The sequence below is a fragment of the Oncorhynchus keta genome, chromosome 4 (assembly GCF_023373465.1).
Source record: "Oncorhynchus keta strain PuntledgeMale-10-30-2019 chromosome 4, Oket_V2, whole genome shotgun sequence".
Taxonomy (NCBI): domain Eukaryota; kingdom Metazoa; phylum Chordata; class Actinopteri; order Salmoniformes; family Salmonidae; genus Oncorhynchus; species Oncorhynchus keta.
In genome coordinates, this window is record NC_068424.1 from 5,219,238 (window position 1) to 5,231,626 (window position 12,389).

Sequence of the window (12,389 nt, forward strand, 5' to 3'; positions counted from 1 at the left end):
ATCTAGTGGTGTTAGGTCTAGTGGGGTTAGATCTAGTGGTGTTAGATCTAGTGGGGTTAGGTCTAGTGGTGTTAGATCTAGTGGTGTTAGATCTAGTGGTGTTAGATCTAGTGGTGTTAGGTCTAGTGGTGTTAGATCTAGTGGTGTTAGGTCTAGTGGTGTTAGATCTAGTGGTGTTAGATCTAGTGGTGTTAGATCTAGTGGTGTTAGACCTAGTGGTGTTAGGTCTAGTGGTGTTAGATCTAGTGGTGTTAGGTATAGTGGTGTTAGATCTAGTGGTGTTAGATATAGTGGTGTTAGATCTAGTGGTGTTAGATCTAGTGGGGTTAGATCTAGTGGTGTTAGGTCTAGTGGTGTTAGATCTAGTGGTGTTAGATCTAGTGGTGTTAGATCTAGTGGTGTTAGATCTAGTGGTGTTAGATCTAGTGGTGTTCGATCTAGTGGTGTTAGGTCCAAGTGGTGTTAGGTCTAGTGGTGTTAGATCTAGTGGTGTTAGGTCTAGTGGTGTTAGATCTAGTGGTGTTAGGTCTAGTGGTGTTAGGTCTAGTGGTGTTAGATCTAGTGGTGTTAGGTCTAGTGGTGTTAGATCTAGTGGTGTTAGGTCTAGTGGTGTTAGATCTAGTGGTGTTAGGTCTAGTGGTGTTAGATCTAGTGGTGTTAGGTCTAGTGGTGTTAGGTCTAGTGGTGTTAGATCTAGTGGTGTTAGGTATAGTGGTGTTAGGTCTAGTGGTGTTAGATCTAGTGGTGTTAGGTCTAGTGGTGTTAGGTCTAGTGGTGTTAGGTCTAGTGGTGTTAGATCTAGTGGTGTTAGATCTAGTGGTGTTAGGTCTAGTGTTGTTAGATCTAGTGGTGTTAGATCTAGTGATGTTAGATCTAGTGGTGTTAGGTCTAGTGGTGTTAGGTCTAGTGGTGTTAGATCTAGTGGTGTTAGATATAGTGGTGTTAGATCTAGTGGTGTTAGGTCTAGTGGTGTTAGATCTAGTGGTGTTAGATCTAGTGATGTTAGATCTAGTGGTGTTAGGCCAAGTGGTGGATGCATTGCCGAGACATCAATCTGTTCCAGAAGTCAGTGCCACATTTTCATTTTCACTCCAATTCTCAGACATTATTTACAGAATATGCATTTGTGTTGAATGAGTCCGCCAGACCAGAGGCAGTAGACATGACTTTGTGTTCTCTTGATAAGTGCATGAATTTGACAATTTTACAATTTTCCTGTCCTGCAAGACATTGAAAATGCAATGAGTACTATAGGTTGTCAGGGAAAATATATGGAGTAAAAAGTTCAATATTTTCTTTAGGAATGTGGTGAAGTAAAGGTTGTCAATATAAATAGTTGTAAGGGTGCGTGTTGGAGGCAGGGAAGTTAGGCACAGGAGATCGAACTCGGTATAAAACGGAGCCGTTTTAATAAGTGCTCAAAACTCAGAAAACCAAAATATACAAAATAATACAAGTGGGTACAAAACCTGTCACACACCAGAACATATCTGGCACATAGCTTACAAACAAACTATCACCGACAACGACAGTGAGGGGGAACAGAGGGTTAAATACACAACATGTAATTGGTTTTACACCTGCATTGTTTGCTGTTTGGGGTTTTAGGCTGGGTTTCTGTACAGCACTTTGAGATATCAGCTGATGTACGAAGGGCTATATAAATAAATTTGATTTGATTTGATTTGATTTACTACATGATTCCATATGTGTTATTTCATAGTTTTGATTTCTTCACTATTATTCTACAATGTAGAAAATAGAAAATGTTAAGATAAACCTTGAAATAAGTAGGTGTGACCAAACTTTTAAATTTGAATATAAAATAAGAGAGTTGAACACTCTAGGAGCTCAGATGCAAAATTGTGTCCAAACTTTTGACCAATACTGTATATTTTTTCCTCTCCCTCATCCCACTCTCTCTCACACACACACACACACACACACACACACACACACACACACACACACACACACACACACACACACACACACACACACACACACACACACACACACACACACACACACACACACACACCCCCCTAACTCTCCTTTCATCAGAAATGTTCATATTAACACCAGGTATAACTCTAACTCTCTTCTCATCAGGTATGGTCGTATTAACACCTGCCAGCGTCTGCTGGAGACCATCACAGAGTCCCGTCTGCTGAACGAGGGGGACGAGAGAGGCTTGACTCCCCTACACCTGGCCTCTCGAGGTGGACACGCCAAAGTGGTGGAGCTGCTGCTTCGTAAAGGAGCTCTCTTTCACAGGTGCACTAACACACGTCTGTACATGACTCGGCTGTTCACAGTGAGGAAGGCAGTGGCACAGATTTTGTTTTTTAAGGTTTGCAACAGATCGTCAAGCCAATCTGTAAATATTTACGTAGGATTAGGATCACCAACATTTCTGTAAATGTCCCAAAAGCTCCTGAAAAATCCCGGATAGAATATTACTAGACGCAGGTGGGAATATATAGGTAACCCGGGATTCTTCAACTGGGAATTCTGGGAAATGTAGCCTCATTTTGCAACCCTACATGGAGAATGTAACGGTGTGTTATTGTCACTGGTGTATTCTGTCTCGTCTCTCTCTTCCTTAGTGATTACAAAGGGTGGACTTGTTTACACCATGCGGCGGCAGAGGGGTACACCCAGACCATGAAGATCGTCCTGGGCACCAACATCAAACTACTGGACAAGCTGGATGAGGATGGGGTTCGGACAACCTTTGTTTTATTCAGACCACTGTCGTGTCTCTGACATCTTGTCTCTGTCTATGACATCTTTGTGATGACAAGCTATTTTATCAAATCGGTTACCTAACGTTTGATTGATTAAGTGGTTGAATTAAACCAACAATTAACTCGTTAATAACCTGGGGCACCACGGAAGAGTCAGTTTATAAAGAGATGCTATCTCCCGAATCCACTCGAAGATCTTTTATATCAACAGCAGTCAATCAGTCATTCATTATTCTTTTCCTTCTATCAGTCTCATCTGAACGTCATAAAGTATTGGTTCTGCACGAACCCAGCCTTTACTATAAATCATCCATTCATCCAATCATCCATTCATCCATTCATCCATTCATCCATTGTCTCAATTATTTATTTACTAACGAATTAAACAATTACAGAACATACAATACATAATAACATTATACTGTAAATACCATCCCTAGTGGGATAAACAAAAACAGTTTGGTTCTGACATGATACATAAAAATAAAAAAGGGGGGGATACAAAGGAACATGGGTCTCTATTGGACATGGGAATCTATTCTCGCATAAATATGAATGCATATACACTTTTACAATCGCTCATTCGGATAAAGTAATGTAATGAGTGTTTACGATTGAGCTGGTGATATGAGGCTCTGGTTTGCCCAGTCGAGGTCGCCATTCTGCTTTGTAGATTCTTCTCCCGGGTTGTCGTGGAGTGAGATGTTCATCTGTGTCGGTCGATGTTCTTACTAGATTTGCTATCTTTCCAGCTACAGTCTATTAGGCTGTAATCTAGAACTCACTTCTTCTTGAGAGATCAACAGTTCAGAGCTCAAACCATTTCACGTGTGGAGCAAGCTCTCATGTTCCCTGGCCGGTAGAGTTGAAATTAGACTTTTTTAAACGTGAGGGCAAGTCCTCGCGGTATTTGTAACTGAGGTGATTTTTCGTCACGGGGGCTTTTATTCTTTAGCGGAAAGGGGGTTGGTTCATCATTTCCAACCAATGCCTGTTCACTTGGGCGGGGCCACTGACTGGTCACACGTTACATTAAAACAAACACTTTTCATTTTAGAAGACTACATCACCTTCAAATGTATTATTATACTCCATCAAACATTTTATCCAACATTCTGATGCCTCATAACTGAGGAACTTAAATGAACAGAGTCGTGGTAATGTGGCAGTATTTTCTTTCCTGAGGTGACAAACATGAAACAAAACGTACCGGGTCGTAGCTGGCTTCTCCACCAACCGTTTCCACATTCTCTAAATTAGGAACCATGTTAAATTCTCCAATTCGGGGAGGTAGGAGTATTTGGCGGGAGAGTTCCTTTGTTCTACTGTGACTCTCTCCCTCCCATACTGCATGGTCAGGGAGACAAGAGTCTCTGCAAGGAATTTATGATGTGGTTTTAAAGTCATTAAACTGCCCTGCTCCCTCCCTCCGTCATGACACAACCTTTACGTTTCATTCAGACAACCTTTACGTTTCATTCAGACAACCTTTACGTTTCATTCAGACAACCTTTACGTTTCATTCAGACAACCTTTACGTTTCATTCAGACAACATTTACGTTTCATTCAGACAACCTTTACGTTTCATTCAGACAACCTTTACATTTCATTCAGACAACATTTACGTTTCATTCAGACAACATTTACGTTTCATTCAGACAACCTTTACGTTTCATTCAGACAACCTTTACATTTCATTCAGACAACCTTTATGTTTCAGACAACATTTACATTTCATTCAGACAACCTTTACGTTTCATTCAGACAACCTTAATGTTTCATTAAGACAACCTTTACGTTTTCATTCAGACAACCTTAATGTTTCATTAAGATAACGTTTACGTTTCATTAAGACAACCTTTACGTTTCATTCAGACAACATTTACATTTCATTCAGACAACCTTTACGTTTCAATCAGACAACCTTTACGTTTCAATCAGACAACATTTACGTTTCATTCAGACAACCTTTACATTTCATTCAGACAACCTTTACATTTCATTCAGACAACCTTTACGTTTCAGACAACATTTACATTTCATTCAGACAACCTTTACGTTTCATTCAGACAACCTTTACGTTTCATTCTGTCTTTCTCTAAGTTCAGGACATATCAGTTTCGTATACACAATTACATTTCTAGCTGCCATATGTGAATAATAATAATAAACAAGCATGACATTTAGCCTAGCTAGACATTCTAACAGCAATCATCACCCCTGTTGGAAGCAAGATTATTTACTTTGAAATGTTTTTATTCTGCAGAGATTTCTCAATTAATGACTCATTAAACGTTCCTAGAGATGTGTTGATTAGGTGACGATGTGAATTCACAAATCTTGTGTTGTTGTTCTGATCAGAGCACAGCACTGCACGTGGCAGCCAGGGAGGGACAAGTAGCCGCAGTGAGACTGTTGCTGCAGAGAGGGGCGGAGATCAGCTTCAACAAGAGCCACGCCTCCTTCTTTCACGAAGCACTGCAACACAGGAGGAAGGATGTGGTCAATGCCGTCATCGACAGTGACAGGTTTGATCAGTCATGTGGGCTGAGGGTTGCAAAATTGCCCAAATCCCCTAGGTTTTGGTTCCTGGTTGGAACATTCCAGAGGGTTAGGTTCAGGTCATCATCAACAGGAACTGGTTAGCAGTTTCCTGGAATTAGGAGGGAGTAAGCAGGTAATCTATAGTCCTCCAACCAACATTTCTGGAACACCTACAGATTTACTGGAATTTTACAACCCCAGTTCAGTCGGTCCCTGACCCTTTTGTGTCCTGACTAGGTCAGGCCATCAGGACGGGAACAACTCTGGGCCCTGTAAATCTAGATACTTTCAAAGACTTGTAAATGTTGTTGGTTCCTTCCGGATTAGCACAGGGCTGTGACCATGTATAGTTTGTTTGTTTGTTTATTGCAGGTGTAGTGACACCCTGAGGACGTTCAAACATGATGCTGGCCAACGTTGTCCAGTGTTGGAACTGGTTGACTTGCTGCCAGACTCTTGCAAGGTTAGCCCTCACACACCCGAACAATTCCAATAGAGTATATTATTGCAAAATGATGGCAACATGCAGCAATGAAACAGTGTAAACACTGTATATGCCTACGGTATGTAGTCATCTTTGGTTCTCAGTCAACTGACTTGATTAAAACAACGTTGTTTGATGATAGGCTTTGACTTTATAAACAAATCTGTAGGAAAAGTTTGCAGCGTTGCAAAATTCCAGAAACTTTCCTAAAATTCCCTGTTTTCCATGAAATCCCAGTTGGAAGTTTCCCAATATCAGGAGGGAATAAAATCAGGAGGGAATTAAGTAAGGAGGGAATTAAGTCAGGAGGGAATTAAGTCAGGAGGGAATTAAGTCAGGAGGGAATTAAGTCAGGAGGGAATTAAGTCAGGAGGGAATTAAGTCAGGAGGGAATTAAGTCAGGAGGGAATTAAGTCACGAGGGAATTAAGTCAGGAGGTAATAATACCAGGAGGGATTAAGCAGGAAAATGTATGTAATTTTGCAACGCTAACCAACGGTGATTAACCAGATGATAATTTCCCCTGTTATCTCCTTGTAACTTGCTCAGCACCTACTGGACTGCTGCATCAGAGAGTCAAAGGATGACGACAACAGTCCTGACTATCACGTAAATCATACTGTGTGTCTACCTGTTACGCACACCTCTATGAAGAGGGAACGCTACCCTACACACGCTACCTGTTACGCACACCTCTATGAAGAGGGAACGCTACCCTACACACGCTACCTGTTACGCACGCCTCTATGAAGAGGGAACGCTACGCTACCCTATACACGCTACCTGTTACGCACGCCTCTATGAAGAGGGAAACCTACGCTACCCTACACACGCTACCTGTTACGCACACCTCTATGAAGAGGGAACGCTACCCTACACACGCTACCTGTTACGCACGCCTCTATGAAGAGGGAACGCTACGCTACCCTATACACGCTACCTGTTACGCACGCCTCTATGAAGAGGGAAACCTACGCTACCCTACACACGCTACCTGTTACGCACACCTCTATGAAGAGGGAACGCTACGCTACCCTACACACGCTACCTGTTACGCACGCCACTATGAAGAGGGAAGGCTACGCTACGCACGCTACCTGTTACGCACGCCTCTATGAAGAGGGAACGCTACGCTACCCTACACACGCTACCTGTTATTCACGCCTCTATGAAGAGGGAACGCTACGCTACACACGCTACCTGTTACGCATGCCTCTATGAAGAGGGAACGCTACGCTACACACGCTACCTGTTACGCACGCCTCTATGAAGAGGGAATGCTACGCTACCCTACACACGCTACCTGTTACGCACGCCACTATGAAGAGGGAAGGCTACGCTACGCACGCTACCTGTTACGCACGCCTCTATGAAGAGGGAACGCTACGCTACCCTACACACGCTACCTGTTATTCACGCCTCTATGAAGAGGGAACGCTACGCTACACACGCTACCTGTTACGCATGCCTCTATGAAGAGGGAACGCTACGCTACACACGCTACCTGTTACGCACGCCTCTATGAAGAGGGAACGCTACGCTACCCTACACACGCTACCTGTTACGCACGCCTCTATGAAGAGGGAATGCTACCCTACACACGCTACCTGTTACGCACACCTCTATGAAGAGGGAATGCTACGCTACCCTACACACGCTACCTGTTACGCACGCCACTATGAAGAGGGAAGGCTACGCTACGCACGCTACCTGTTACGCACGCCTCTATGAAGAGGGAACGCTACGCACGCTACCTGTTACGCACGCCTCTATGAAGAGGGAACGCTATGCTACGCACGCTACCTGTTACGCATGCCTCTATGAAGAGGGAACGCTACGCTACGCTACACACGCTACCTGTTACGCACGCCTCTATGAAGAGGGAACGCTACGCTACCCTACACACGCTACCTGTTACGCACGCCTCTATGAAGAGGGAACGCTACGCTACCCTATACACGCTACCTGTTACGCACGCCTCTATGAAGAGGGAAACCTACGCTACCCTACACACGCTACCTGTTATTCACGCCTCTATGAAGAGGGAACGCTACGCTACCCTACACACGCTACCTGTTACGCATGCCTCTATGAAGAGGGAACGCTACCCTACCCTAAACACGCTACCTGTTATTCACGCCTCTATGAAGAGGGAACGCTACGCTACCCTACACACGCTACCTGTTATTCACGCCTCTATGAAGAGGGAACGCTACGCTACACACGCTACCTGTTACGCATGCCTCTATGAAGAGGGAACGCTACGCTACACACGCTACCTGTTACGCACGCCTCTATGAAGAGGGAACGCTACGCTACCCTACACACGCTACCTGTTACGCACGCCTCTATGAAGAGGGAACGCTACGCTACCCTACACACGCTACCTGTTACGCACGCCTCTATGAAGAGGGAACGCTACCCTACACACGCTACCTGTTACGCACGCCTCTATGAAGAGGGAACGCTACGCTACCCTACACACGCTACCTGTTACACACGCCTCTATGAAGAGGCAACGCTACCCTACACACGCTACCTGTTACGCACGCCTCTATGAAGAGGGAACGCTACGCTACCCTATACACGATACCTGTTACGCACGCCTCTATGAAGAGGGAACGCTACCCTACACACGCTACCTGTTACGCACGCCTCTATGAAGAGGGAACGCTACGCTACCCTACACACGCTACCTGTTACGCACGCCTCTATGAAGAGGGAATGCTACGCTACCCTACACACGCTACCTGTTACGCACACCTCTATGAAGAGGGAACGCTACGCTACCCTACACACGCTACCTGTTACGCACGCCTCTATGAAGAGGGAACGCTACGCTACGCTACGCACGCTACCTGTTACGCACGCCTCTATGAAGAGGGAACGCTACGCTACGCACGCTACCTGTTACGCACGCCTCTATGAAGAGGGAACGCTACGCTACGCACGCTACCTGTTACGCATGCCTCTATGAAGAGGGAACGCTACGCTACGCTACACACGCTACCTGTTATTCACGCCTCTATGAAGAGGGAATGCTACGCTACCCTACACACGCTACCTGTTACGCACGCCACTATGAAGAGGGAAGGCTACGCTACGCACGCTACCTGTTACGCACGCCTCTATGAAGAGGGAAACGCTACGCTACCCTACACACGCTACCTGTTACGCACGCCTCTATGAAGAGGGAACGCTACGCTACCCTACACACGCTACCTGTTACGCACACCTCTATGAAGAGGGAACGCTACGCTACCCTACACACGCTACCTGTTATTCACGCCTCTATGAAGAGGGAACGCTACGCTACACACGCTACCTGTTACGCACGCCTCTATGAAGAGGGAACGCTACCCCTACACACGCTACCTGTTACGCACGCCTCTATGAAGAGGGAACGCTACGCTACACACGCTACCTGTTACGCACTTCTCTATGAAGAGGGAACGCTACGCTACCCTACACACGCTACCTGTTACGCACGCCGCCTCTATGAAGAGGGAACGCTACGCTACCCTATACACGCTACCTGTTACGCACGCCTCTATGAAGAGGGAACGCTACGCTACCCTACACACGCTACCTGTTACGCACGCCTCTATGAAGAGGGAACGCTACCCTCCACACGCTACCTGTTACGCATGCCTCTATGAAGAGGGAACGCTACGCTACCCTCCACGCGCTACCTGTTACGCACGCCTCTATGAAGAGGGAACGCTACGCTACGCACGCTACCTGTTACGCATGCCTCTATGAAGAGGGAACGCTACGCTACGCTACACACGCTACCTGTTATTCACGCCTCTATGAAGAGGGAACGCTACGCTACCCTACACACGCTACCTGTTACGCACGCCTCTATGAAGAGGGAACGCTACCCTACACACGCTACCTGTTACGCACACCTCTATGAAGAGGGAATGCTACGCTACCCTACACACGCTACCTGTTACGCACGCCACTATGAAGAGGGAAGGATACGCTACGCACGCGACCTGTTACGCACGCCTCTATGAAGAGGGAACGCTACGCTACCCTACACACGCTACCTGTTACGCACGCCTCTATGAAGAGGGAACGCTACGCTACCCTACACACGCTACCTGTTACGCACGCCTCTATGAAGAGGGAACGCTACGCTACCCTACACACGCTACCTGTTACGCACGCCACTATGAAGAGGGAAGGCTACGCTACGCACGCTACCTGTTACGCACGCCTCTATGAAGATGGAACGCTACGCTACGCACGCTACCTGTTACGCACGCCTCTATGAAGAGGGAACGCTACGCTACGCACGCTACCTGTTACGCATGCCTCTATGAAGAGGGAACGCTATGCTACGCTACACACGCTACCTGTTATTCACGCCTCTATGAAGAGGGGAACGCTACGCTACCCTACACACGCTACCTGTTACGCACGCCTCTATGAAGAGGGAACGCTACCCTACACACGCTACCTGTTACGCACACCTCTATGAAGAGGGAATGCTACGCTACCCTACACACGCTACCTGTTACGCACGCCACTATGAAGAGGGAAGGCTACGCTACGCACGCTACCTGTTACGCACGCCTCTATGAAGAGGGAACGCTACGCTACCCTACACACGCTACCTGTTACGCACGCCTCTATGAAGAGGGGAACGCTACGCTACCCTACACACGCTACCTGTTACGCACACCTCTATGAAGAGGGAACGCTACGCTACCCTACACACGCTACCTGTTATTCACGCCTCTATGAAGAGGGAACGCTACGCTACACACGCTACCTGTTACGCACGCCTCTATGAAGAGGGAACGCTACCCTACACACGCTACCTGTTACGCACGCCTCTATGAAGAGGGAACGCTACGCTACACACGCTACCTGTTACGCACTTCTCTATGAAGAGGGAACGCTACGCTACCCTACACACGCTACCTGTTACGCACGCCTCTATGAAGAGGGAACGCTACGCTACCCTATACACGCTACCTGTTACGCACGCCTCTATGAAGAGGGAACGCTACGCTACCCTACACACGCTACCTGTTACGCACGCCTCTATGAAGAGGGAACGCTACCCTCCACACGCTACCTGTTACGCATGCCTCTATGAAGAGGGGAACGCTACGCTACCCTCCACGCGCTACCTGTTACGCACGCCTCTATGAAGAGGGAACGCTACGCTACGCACGCTACCTGTTACGCATGCCTCTATGAAGAGGGAACGCTACGCTACGCTACACACGCTACCTGTTATTCACGCCTCTATGAAGAGGGGAACGCTACGCTACCCTACACACGCTACCTGTTACGCACGCCTCTATGAAGAGGGAACGCTACCCTACACACGCTACCTGTTACGCACACCTCTATGAAGAGGGAATGCTACGCTACCCTACACACGCTACCTGTTACGCACGCCACTATGAAGAGGGAAGGCTACGCTACGCACGCGACCTGTTACGCACGCCTCTATGAAGAGGGAACGCTACGCTACCCTACACACGCTACCTGTTACGCACGCCTCTATGAAGAGGGAACGCTACGCTACCCTACACACGCTACCTGTTACGCACGCCTCTATGAAGAGGGAACGCTACGCTACCCTACACACGCTACCTGTTACGCACGCCACTATGAAGAGGGAAGGCTACGCTACGCACGCTACCTGTTACGCACGCCTCTATGAAGATGGAACGCTACGCTACGCACGCTACCTGTTACGCACGCCTCTATGAAGAGGGAACGCTACGCTACGCACGCTACCTGTTACGCATGCCTCTATGAAGAGGGAACGCTATGCTACGCTACACACGCTACCTGTTATTCACGCCTCTATGAAGAGGGAACGCTACGCTACCCTACACACGCTACCTGTTACGCACGCCTCTATGAAGAGGGAACGCTACCCTACACACGCTACCTGTTACGCACACCTCTATGAAGAGGGAATGCTACGCTACCCTACACACGCTACCTGTTACGCACGCCACTATGAAGAGGGAAGGCTACGCTACGCACGCTACCTGTTACGCACGCCTCTATGAAGAGGGAACGCTACGCTACCCTACACACGCTACCTGTTACGCACGCCTCTATGAAGAGGGAACGCTACGCTACCCTACACACGCTACCTGTTACGCACACCTCTATGAAGAGGGAACGCTACGCTACCCTACACACGCTACCTGTTATTCACGCCTCTATGAAGAGGGAACGCTACGCTACACACGCTACCTGTTACGCACGCCTCTATGAAGAGGGAACGCTACCCTACACACGCTACCTGTTACGCACGCCTCTATGAAGAGGGAACGCTACGCTACACACGCTACCTGTTACGCACTTCTCTATGAAGAGGGAACGCTACGCTACCCTACACACGCTACCTGTTACGCACGCCTCTATGAAGAGGGAACGCTACGCTACCCTATACACGCTACCTGTTACGCACGCCTCTATGAAGAGGGAACGCTACGCTACCCTACACACGCTACCTGTTACGCACGCCTCTATGAAGAGGGAACGCTACCCTCCACACGCTACCTGTTACGCATGCCTCTATGAAGAGGGAACGCTACGCTACCCTCCACGCGCTACCTGTTACGCA

General features: G+C 47.5%; 1 protein-coding gene across 2 annotated transcripts in view; it reads left to right on the plus strand.

Annotated features, from left to right (window-relative positions):
* Positions 1-12,389, plus strand: part of LOC118375720 (transient receptor potential cation channel subfamily A member 1-like) — a 115,980-nt gene that overhangs the window by 65,410 nt on the left and 38,181 nt on the right. For both annotated transcript variants that reach the window (XM_052498886.1, XM_052498889.1), the window contains exons 13-17: positions 2,113-2,277; positions 2,610-2,724; positions 5,113-5,279; positions 5,668-5,758; positions 6,329-6,388. In XM_052498886.1, the coding sequence (XP_052354846.1) occupies positions 2,113-2,277; positions 2,610-2,724; positions 5,113-5,279; positions 5,668-5,758; positions 6,329-6,388 (598 nt within the window). The remainder of the gene's footprint in view (positions 1-2,112; positions 2,278-2,609; positions 2,725-5,112; positions 5,280-5,667; positions 5,759-6,328; positions 6,389-12,389) is intronic.